This window comes from Crotalus tigris, unplaced genomic scaffold, assembly GCF_016545835.1.
Source record: "Crotalus tigris isolate CLP2741 ecotype Arizona unplaced genomic scaffold, ASM1654583v1 scf7180000017690.20705106771:4171800, whole genome shotgun sequence".
NCBI lineage: Eukaryota > Metazoa > Chordata > Lepidosauria > Squamata > Viperidae > Crotalus > Crotalus tigris.
The window spans coordinates 3605001-3615420 of NW_024096569.1; the positions used below are offsets into that span (position 1 = coordinate 3605001).

The following is a 10420-nucleotide window of genomic DNA, read 5'->3' on the forward strand; positions in this document are numbered from 1 at the left end:
AGCCTCTGGGTATTATGTCCATCCTGGAAGAAGAGTGCATGTTCCCCAAGGCCAGCGACATGACCTTCAAGGCCAAACTCTACGATAACCACCTGGGCAAGTCCTCCAACTTCGGAAAAGCCCGCAACACCAAGGGGAAGCCGGAGGCTCACTTTGCCCTGATGCACTATGCTGGCACCGTGGACTACAACATCAACGGGTGGTTGGAGAAGAACAAAGACCCCCTGAACGATACCGTGGTGGCCCTCTACCAGAAGTCCGCCCTGAAGCTGCTGGCCACGCTCTTCTCCACCTACACGGGCAGCGAGGCGGGTGAGATGGGGAGGGAAGAGAGAATTTGGTCCCGGTTGGCTTGAACCTTCTGCATCTCCAGGGTGGTCTTGATCTGAAGATGCTCCAGAAATGACCATCTGATGATCTCTTGGAGAGCTGACGTTAATGCGACTTGGGAAAATAAGAGTTGGGGTGACCGGCATTCGGGGTGGATGAAGGTGCTCTTTGCTCACCAGCGTCCACAGCTGGGGTCCAATGGGTCTTATCTTCTGGGGTTGAGGGCCCTCACCATCTTGGGAAGGTCCTGGAGAAGGCAAAGAGGACAATTGGGAGAGATGGAACCCACAAAGGGGTGGAATCTACTGTAATTTAGAAAGCTACACATCAGGAATGAGGGAGGGAGGGAGGGAGGGAGGAAGGAAGGGAATAGAAAAAAGGAAAGGAAAGGAAGAGAGAAAAAGGAAAGGAAGAGAGAAAAAGGAAAGAAGAGAGAAAAAGGAAAGGAAAGGAAAGGAAGAGAGAAAAAGGAAAGGAAGAGAGAAAAAGGAAAGAAGAGAGAAAAAGGAAAGGAAAGGAAGAGAGAAAAAGGAAAGGAAAGGAAGAGAAAAAGGAAAGGAAGAGAAAAAGAAAAGGAAGAGAGAAAAAGGAAAGGAAAAGAAGAGAGAAAAAGGAAAAGACGAGAGAAAAAGGAAAGGAAGAGAGAAAAAGGAAAGGAAGAGAGAAAATGGAGATAGAAAAAGGAAAGGAAAAGAAGAGAGAAAAAGGAAAGGAAGAGAGAAAAAGGAAAGGAAGAGAGAAAATGGAGATAGAAAAAGGAAAGGAAAGGAAGAGAGAAAAAGGAAAGGAAGAGAGAAAAAGGCAAGGAAAGGAAGAGAGAAAAAGTAAAGGAAGAGAGAAAATGGAGATAGAAAAGGAAAGGAAAGGAAAGGAAGAGAGAAAAAGGAAAGGAAGAGAGAAAAAGGAAAGAAAAAGAAGAGAGAAAAAGGAAAGGAAGAGAGAAAAAGGAAAGGAAAGGAAGAGAGAAAAAGGAAAGGGAAAGAAAGGAAAGAAGAAAAACAGAAAAGAGGAAAGGAAAGGTTGTAAGTATGAGGACTAGTTGTCGGTCCCTTTTCTCAGGGCCGTCATAATTGTGGTCGCTAAACAAACAGTCGTAAGTCGAGGACTCCCTGGACTTGTGCCGCTGGGAGATCCTCCGGGCCTCACCCTTCTTTCCTTCCCCAGGCGGAGAGGGCGGGAAGGGCAAAGGCTCCAAGAAGAAAGGCTCCTCCTTCCAGACCGTCTCAGCGCTACACCGGGTAGGAGACCGGACCCCCCTACTCCCCCCCCCGGACGAGGAGGATGGGTTCTAGGCTTCCCAGGGGGAGGAGCTGGGAGTCAGGGATTGGGAGCTGGCTAGAAGCCGCAGCAGGGGCTTTTGGGACAGGGTTGAGAGCGGGGGGGGTCCCAACATGGCGTGCTGGCTGGGGAATTCTGGGAGTTGGGGGTCCGTACAGCTCAGTGGGGAAAGACTGGCTTAGAGCTTACTGGGGTTTGCCAAGAGAAACATAATGAACATTTCTCTCTCTCCTCTCTGTCCCTCTCCTCCTCTCTCTCTGTTTTTCCTTCCTTCCTTCCTTCCTTCCTTCCTTCCTTCCTTCCATCCTTCCCTCCATCCATCTCTCCTCTTTCTCCTTCCTTCCTCCATCTATCCATCCATTTCTCCTCTCCCTTGCTTCCCTTTGTCTCTCCCTCTTCTCTCCCTCCCTCTGTTGCTTCTCTCTCTCCTCTCCTCCTCTCTCTCCTTCCCTCCTTCCTCCCTCCCTGTCTCTCCTCTACTCTTTCCTTTCTTCCTTCCTCCATCCACCCATCCTTCATCCCTCCATCCATCTATCCATTTCTCCTCTTCCTTGTTTCCCTCTCCCTTTCTCTTTCCCTCTTCTCTCCCTCCCTCTGTTGCTTCTCTCTCTCCTCTCCCCTCCCTCCCTCCCTCCCTCTGTCTCTACTCCTCTTTCTTTCCTTCCTTCCCCTCTTCCCCTCTTCTCTCCCTCGGTTGCTCCTCTCTCCTCTTCTCTCTCCTTCCTCCCTGTCTCTCCTCTACTCCTCTTTCCTTCCTTCCTTCCTTCCTTCCTTCCTTCCTCCCTGTCTCTGTCTCTCCTCTACTCCTCTTTCCTTCCTTCCTTCCTCCACCCATCCTTCATCCATCCATCCATCCCTTTCTCCTCTCCCTTGCTTCCCTTTCTCTCTCCCTCTTCTCTCCCTCCCTCTGTTGCTTCTCTCTCTCCTCCTCTCCCCTCTTTCCTCTTCCTCCCTCTGTCTCTACTCTTTCCTTCCTTCCTTCCTTCCTACCCCTCTTCTCTTCTCCTCTTCTCTCCCTCGGTTGCTCCTCTCTCCTCTTCTCTCTCCTTCTCTCCTTCCTTCCTCCCTCCCTTGCTCCATCTCTCCTCTCTCCTTCCTCTGGCTCTCCTTCCCTCCTTCCTCCCTCCCTCTATCTCTTCCCCTCCCCTCCCTTCCCCGCCCTGCTCCCCTCCCTTCCTCCTCCTCCTCCTCCTCCTCATCCTCTCCTTTCTTCCTGCAGGAGAACCTCAACAAGTTGATGGCCAACCTCAAAACCACCCACCCTCATTTTGTGCGCTGCATCATCCCCAACGAACGGAAGGAGCCCGGTAATCCAGTGGGATGGACAGGGATCCGCTGACGGGGCGGGAGAGCCAGGCCTTCAGATTGGGGAACTGGCAAGACTCCCGTCCCTTAACCGGCATCTCTGTCCTTGCCGGAGTCAGCTGGGCATCACGCTGCTCCTTCTCGTCTTCGTTTCCTGTTTGACAGCTGGCTGAGAGCCAGGAAGGAAACGGAGAAAGGAAGTCCTCCTGTCCTTCCTGGAAGTTCAAGGGCCGAGGGCCAGGGCGGGGGCCCGAGTTGCCGACCCCCGGCACCACAAATTGGATCCTTCCACAAAATTCAGAAAAACTGCGTGCATTTTACGGCAAGGCGGAAGGCGACACCTAGCAGGGAAATTCAGGTAGTCCTCGACGTACGACCGCAATTGAGGCCAGAATTTCTGTTAAGTGAGTTTGGCCCCATTTTACGAACTTTCTTGCCACAGTTGTTAAGGGAATCACTGCAGTTGTTAAGTTAGCAACAGGGTTGTTCAATGAATCTAGTTTCCGCCCATTGACGTCGCCGGTCAGAAGTTCGCAAAAGGGAGATCACGTGACCCCGGGACACTGAGGCCGTCGTAAATATGAGTCAGTTTCCAAGCATCTGAACTTTGATCCCGTGACCATGGAGGATGCTGCAACGGTCGTGTGAAAAATGGTCCTATCATTACTTTTTTGACGTTGTAATTTTGAACGGTCACTAAATGAAACTGTTGTAAGTTGAGGACTAGCTGCATCAGATCTCTAAAGATTGTGAACTGCAGAATTGCTCCCAGTTAGCGTAGCAATAGTCCCCCTTAACAACCGTTCATTTAGTGACCATTCAAAGTTACCACAGCACTGAAAAAAAGGGATTTATGTCCGTTTTTCACACTTACGACCCAAAATTCAGACACTTGGCAACTGACTCGTATTTATGACGGTTGCAGCGTCCCGGGATCACATGATCTCCTTTTGCGACCTTCAGATCAGCAAAGTCAATGGGGGGAAGCCAGATTCGCTTAACAACCGTGTCACTGACATAACAACTGCAGCGACTCACTTAACGACTGTGGCAAGCAAGGTCGCAAAATGGGGCAAAACTCAGTTAACGGCAATGGAAATTTGTGGCTCCAAAATTTGATTGGACGTGGAGGACTACCTGCCCGTTACAGCCGGTTGCATAATTCAGAACATTCCATTTCAGGGGTCCTCAACCTTGGCAAATTTAAGATTTGTGGACTTCAACTCCCAGAATTCCTCAGCCACAAGTCATAAAAGGGTCATAGTTCCCTCACGCTGGCTGAGGAATTCTGGGAGTTGAAGTCCACAAGTCATAAAAGGGTCACAGTTCCCTCACGCTGGATGAGGAATTCTGGGAGTTGAAGTCCACAAGCATGGGTCTTCAAAATAGGCCCTTTGATGACTTGTGGACTTCAACTCCCAGAATTCCTCAGCCAGGCACTCTGGCTGAGGAATTCTGGGAGTTGAAGTCCACAAGTCCACAAGTCTGAAGTTGAGGCCCCTGTTCTATTTCATTTCTTGACCATTGCCTATTGCACAAACCTCTCCTTTGTGGGTTTTTTATTTTTGTTTTTGTTATGCCCTTTGGGTTTAGTGTGGTTGTGTGAATCCAGACACTGGGCCAGGATGCATCTTTCCAAGGGGGGATAATCTTTTAATTTTCCCTCCTTTCTTAGTGTCTCCTTTTCTTTCTTAGGTATAATGGACAACCCTTTGGTCATGCACCAGTTACGCTGCAATGGCGTCCTGGAGGGGATCCGGATCTGTCGGAAAGGATTCCCCAACCGGATCCTCTACGGGGACTTCAGGCAAAGGTGAATCCACTCCCCTGCTGTTCAGAAAGGATCTTTTGGGGAGGTTCAGCTCAGCCTGCCTAACAGAAAGAGAATGAAGATCATGGGATGGGTTAAGGCAGGGGTAGGCAACCTTGGCTCTTTTATGACTCGTGGACTTCAACTCCCAGAATTCCTGAGCCAGCATGAGGGAAACTTTGGCCCCTTCATGACTCGTGAACATCAACTCCCAGAATTCCTGAGCCAGCATGAGGGAAACTTTGGCCCCTTCATGACTCGTGGACTTCAACTCCCAGAATTCCCGAGCCAGCATGAGGGAAACTTTGGCCCCTTCATGACTCGTGGACTTCAACTCCCAGAATTCCTGAGCCAGCATGAGGGAAACTTTGGCCCCTTCATGACTCGTGGACTTCAACTCCCAGAATTCCTGAGCCAGCATGAGGGAAACTTTGGCCCCTTCATGACTCGTGGACATCAACTCCCAGAATTCCTGAGGAAGCATGAGGGAAACTTTGGCCCCTTCATGACTCGTGGACTTCAACTCCCAGAATTCCTGAGCCAGCCTAGCTCAGCTTGGAAACCTCTCCCTTTCCCCTCAGCATGGCTGGCTCAGGAATTCTGGGAGTTGAAGTCCACCAGTCATAAAAGAGCCGAGGTTGCCTACCCCTGGGTTAAGGCCACTTGATGAGACCTTATCAAAGAAACAGAATACTTTCAGATATGGAACTTATTTTATCAATGGCTGGAAAAAAACGAGACAGAGAGTAGCAACTTAACTTTTAGGACTAAGCAAACAAAAATCAATCTAGACGACACGGCCTTCATTAAGCACTAATGAATTGTAATAATAGAAAATTAATAAAATACTTTTTAAAAAAGACCACAGGTAGTGCAGGAGACCTTATACTATTTCAGACAAATGGCTGTCCAATCACTTCTTAAAAACCTCCAGTGAGGGAGCACAAACAACTTCCGGTGGCAAGCAGTTCCACTGGTTAATTGTCTTCATTGTTAGGACGTTTCCCCTCAGTTCCAGGTTGCTTCTCTCCTTGATTAGTTTCCATGCGTTGCTTCTTGTCCTGCCGTCAGGTACTTTGGAGAATAGGTGGGAAACACCCCCCCCTTCTTTGGGGTTAACCTTGAGCAGGAAAATTCAGCCAATTCTCTACTTTCGCACCAGGTACCGCATCTTAAACCCTGCGTCCATCCCGGAGGGACAGTTCATCGACAGCCGGAAAGGGGCCGAGAAGCTTCTGAGCTCCCTGGACATTGACCACAACCAGTACAAATTTGGACACACCAAGGTGAGGCGAGCAAATTTGGAATGGGGGGGGAGTCCTATGCTCCCCCTCCTCCGCTTTTCCCTTAAGGACCCAAAGGAAAGAAACTTCAGCTTTTGAGGATAAAACCAGCAGGGCTGTTTTGACCTTGGAAAGGGGGAGATTGTAGGATTCGGATTTTGCACGCTCCCGTTAAGGGCCCCTAAAAGAGACTTTGCTAATTCCCTATTGATCCGGAAGGAAATGCACGTTTATGGTGCTAAGCCAGGGGTAGGCAACCTTGGCTCTTTTATGACGTGTTCAGCTCCCAGAATTTCTGAACCAGCATGGGGGAAACTTTGGACCCTTCATGACTCGTGGACTTCAACTCCCAGAATTCCTGAGCCAGCATGGGGGAAACTTTGGCCCCTTCATGACTCATGGACTTCAACTCCCAGAATTCCTGAGCCAGCATGGGTCAGCTTGGAAACCTCTCCCTTTCTCCTCAGCGTGGCTGGCTCAGGGATTCTGGGAGTTGAAGTCTACGAGTCGTGAAAGAGCCAAGGTGGCCTACCCCTGTGCTAAGTGAAATGTGTGTTAAGTGAGCCTTCCCCCCCCATTTTATGACTTTTCTTGCCACGGTTGTTAAGTGAATCATTGCAGTTGTTAAATTAGTAACACGGTTGTTAAGTGAATCTTGATTCCTCGTTGGCTTTTCCTGCAGAAGGGGAATCACGTAACCCTGGGACAGTGCAACCGTCATAAATACCTGCCAGTTTCCAAGCGTCCAATTTTGGATCACGTGACCGCGGAGGGGGGTGCAACGGTTGTAAGTGTGAAAAACGGTCATACGTCACTTTTTTCCAGTGCCGTTGTGACTGCGAATGGTCACCAAATGAATTGTTGTAAATCAAGGACTGCTTAAACAAAAACATGGTTGTAAGATCCACTTGTCAAACGGATTTAATATAAGGCAAACACTAGCAATAGAAAACAATCTAACCAACATCCTAAACTTCAAAAAAGCCGACTTTAACAAACTCAGAGAGAACCTAGGAAAAATTCCCATGGATGAAAATCCTAAAGGGGAAAACAACCCAGAAAGCGTGGGAAATCCTGAAAAATGCGATCATAAAAGCCCAGACCAGCGCAATACCACTGAGAAAGAAAAACAAGAAATCCAAGAAGAAACCAGCATGGCTGCACAAAGATCTCTCTAACAAACTAAAAGACAAAAAGGACAAATACAAAAAATGGAAAGAGGGGGCACATAACCAAGGCCAATTATCATGCACCTATTTTTATATTTATGTCTATATAGAAACCATATAAAATACTCTTACATTTTTATCCGAGTCTTTGTAACCTTTGGAGGAGGAGTGGCCAACCTTGGCAACTTTAAGCTTTGTGGACTTCAACTCCCAGAATTCCCCAGCCTGCAGGGGAATTCTGGGAGTTGAAGTCCACGCATCTTAACATAGCCCACCTGGAGAAACTCTGTTTTTAAAGTCACCGCTGTGCAAATGACAACAAAAAGGGAAATCCGTTTGACAAGTGGATCTTACAACCATGTTTTTGTGCAGGTTGTCCTCGACGACCGTTTTTCATACGTACGGCCATTGGAAGCATCCCCACGGTCACGTGATTGACATTCAGATGCTTGACAACCAGTGGTGGGATTCAGCTGGTTTGCACCGGTTCGGTAGAGCCAGTATCTGAATTTTGTTGAGTTTGGAGAACCGGCTGAACCCACGCTGCTTCTGGAAGTCTGTTCTAGGCCTTAGAGGCCTGAAGGAGGTCTCCCAGGCCTAGAACGGCCCATCGGAAGTGCATGGATGTCACACTGGAAGTTTTTAAGAAGAGACTGGACAGCCATTTGTCTGAAATGGTGTAGGATTCCTGCCTGAGCAGGGGGTTGGACTCGATGACCTCCAAGGTCCCTTCCAACATCATTATTATTATTATTATCGATCATCGCACAGTCAGCCAGATGTTCAGACTGGATTTGGCATTTTGTCTACCTATCGAGTCCTTACCCAGGACCTGGGATAGGCAGATGTGGATGTTTGATGGTATTACAGATATCGTCGCAGGATGGAAGCAGTTCCTAATAAGGCCGCCTTTTGCAATTGACTAATAGCGAATTTGTCAATGCCAATTGTGTTCAAGTGGTGCTCCAGTTGTTTTGGGATTGCACCCAAGGAGCCTATGACTATTGGTACTACCCTTGCTTGCTTTTGCCACAGTCTTTCTATTTCTATTTGTAGGTCTTTGTATTTTGTTATCTTCTCCAGTTCTTTCTCTTCTATTCTGCTATCTCCAGGCACTGCCACGTCCACTATCCAGACTTTTTTGTCTTTCTTATCGACAATTGTTAAGTCTGGGGTGTTATGTTGCAGGTGCTTGTCTGTTTGAATTCTGAAGTCCCAGAGCAGTTTAATTTTATCATTTTCTATGACTTTCTCTATTTTATGATCCCACCAGTTTTTGCTTACAGGCAAATGATATTTTTTGCAGATCTTCCAATGCACCATTGTTGCTACTTTGTCATGCCGCTGCTTGTAATCAGTTTGTGCAATCTTCTTGCAACAGCTTACCAAGTGGTCCACTGTTTCTTCAGCTTCTTTGCATAGGCGGCACTTACTGTCTGTTGCTGTCTTCTCAATTTTGACTTTGTATGCATTTGTCCTTAAGGCTTGGTCTTGTGCAGCCAGAATTAGTCCCTCGGTCTCTTTCTTCAATTTTCCTGCTCTTAGCCATTGCCAGGTTTTATTATTATCTGCTTTCCCAGCTATTTTTTTCATGTATTGGCCATGTAGTGCTTTGTCTTCCCATGCCTCTATTCTGTTCTTCATTTGGTCTTTCTTGTAGGCCAGTTTGGTCTCTCCAGTAGTTAGTAAGCCTTCCTGATATACTAATTTCAGTGCATCTTCATCATTGTTCTTCAGATATTCTTCCAAAGCCATTTTTTCTTCTTCAACCATCTGATGTACTTGTAGCATTCCACGCCCACCTATTTGCCTTGGTAGATAAAGTCTATCAATGTCACTGCGTGGATGAAGGGCATGATTCATTGTCATTATTTTTCTGGTCTGCCTATCCATTGCTTTTAGTTCTGCTTGAGTCCAGTCCACTATTCCAGCTGTGTACCTAATGACTGGGATTGCCCAGGTGTTGATTGCCTTTATGGTATTTCCTCCATTGAGTTTGGACTTTAAGATCTTCTTCACTCTCTTGATGTATTCACCTCTAATCTGTTTCTTGACTTCAGTGTGCTTGATGTTGTCAGCTTGAAGGATACCCAAGTATTTGTAGTAATCTTCCTCATCCAGACTCTTAATGTTATTTTCGTGGGCATCTTGATTCCTTCAGTTTTCACTACTTTTTCTTGTTTGATAGTAAGTGTAGCACATTTGTCCAAGCCAAACTCCATTGCAATATACTCAGGAATATAGTATCCGACGAGATGTTTGAGCAGCGATTCCGAGGTTCAGAGTGATGTTTGGCCATACAGCTTCAGCTAATCCATTGATAAAGGAGAGTGGGGATAGTCTCGGCCAGAGTTTTTGATGTTTGATAGCCATTGTCCTGAGTTGCATGCGAGTATTGTTGACAGAGACGAAAACAATGCAATAACAAATAGTAATGGTGATAATGAATCTCCTTGAAATATTCCTCTCTTGATATTAACCTCTCCCAGCCTCTCACCATTGATCTGAAACTGTGTTTTCCATTGTGCCATCGATCTTTGCACAAATTTTCTGATGTTTCTACTGACTCCTGTTATTTCTAGGCACTTTATTATCCAATCATGTGGCAGAGAGTCAAATGCCTTTTTGTAGTCAATCCATGCCACATTTGGGGTGGTCTTCCTTCTCTTGCAGTTTCCAAGATCATTTTGTCTATTAGGAGTTGATCTTTTGTTCCTCTGCTAGTGTGGCGATGTTGTCCTATTCGGCGTCAGGTGAAAGAGATGTTAGAGCATGTCAACTAGAGCTTTTTGCACTGAATCAGTACTACAACAGTTAGTATATTAGAAAATGTGGTGGTAAGCAGGTAATGGCCTGTTAGTTACCTGGTGTTGCCCCTTTTGCTGGATTTAGTTCATTATTAGAGATACGAGTTTCTCAAGTTGTTAGCCACTGTTTCAATTTCTCCTCCTTGTAGTATATTGTTGAACTGTTTGGCAATGAGTGGGTGTATAACAGTTAGATGTTTCAACCAAAACCCATGCAGTTCATCTTCACCTGGTGCTGACCAAATTTTGATTTTCTTTGCTCTTTTTTCTACCATTTTTGTTGTTATTACTAGTTCTTTCATTTCAACTTCTGTTTTATTTGCATCCACCTCTTTAACCAAGCCGCATCCTTGTTGTATTTCTTTGGGTTATCCCATATCTGCTTCCAGAACTGCACTGTTTCTTCCTTGTCAGGTACTGACTGATTCATTGTAGTTT

The 10420-nt window shown here is 46.7% G+C and overlaps 1 protein-coding gene across 1 annotated transcript in view; it reads left to right on the plus strand.

Annotated features, from left to right (window-relative positions):
- Positions 1-9932, plus strand: part of LOC120305651 (myosin-6-like) — a 39931-nt gene extending 29999 nt beyond the window's left edge. The window contains exons 16-21 of the mRNA XM_039337829.1: positions 3-312; positions 1495-1568; positions 2828-2915; positions 4609-4726; positions 5886-6009; positions 9900-9932. Coding sequence (XP_039193763.1) covers positions 3-312; positions 1495-1568; positions 2828-2915; positions 4609-4726; positions 5886-6009; positions 9900-9932 — 747 coding nt within the window. The remainder of the gene's footprint in view (positions 1-2; positions 313-1494; positions 1569-2827; positions 2916-4608; positions 4727-5885; positions 6010-9899) is intronic.
- Positions 9933-10420: the final 488 nt, after the last annotated feature.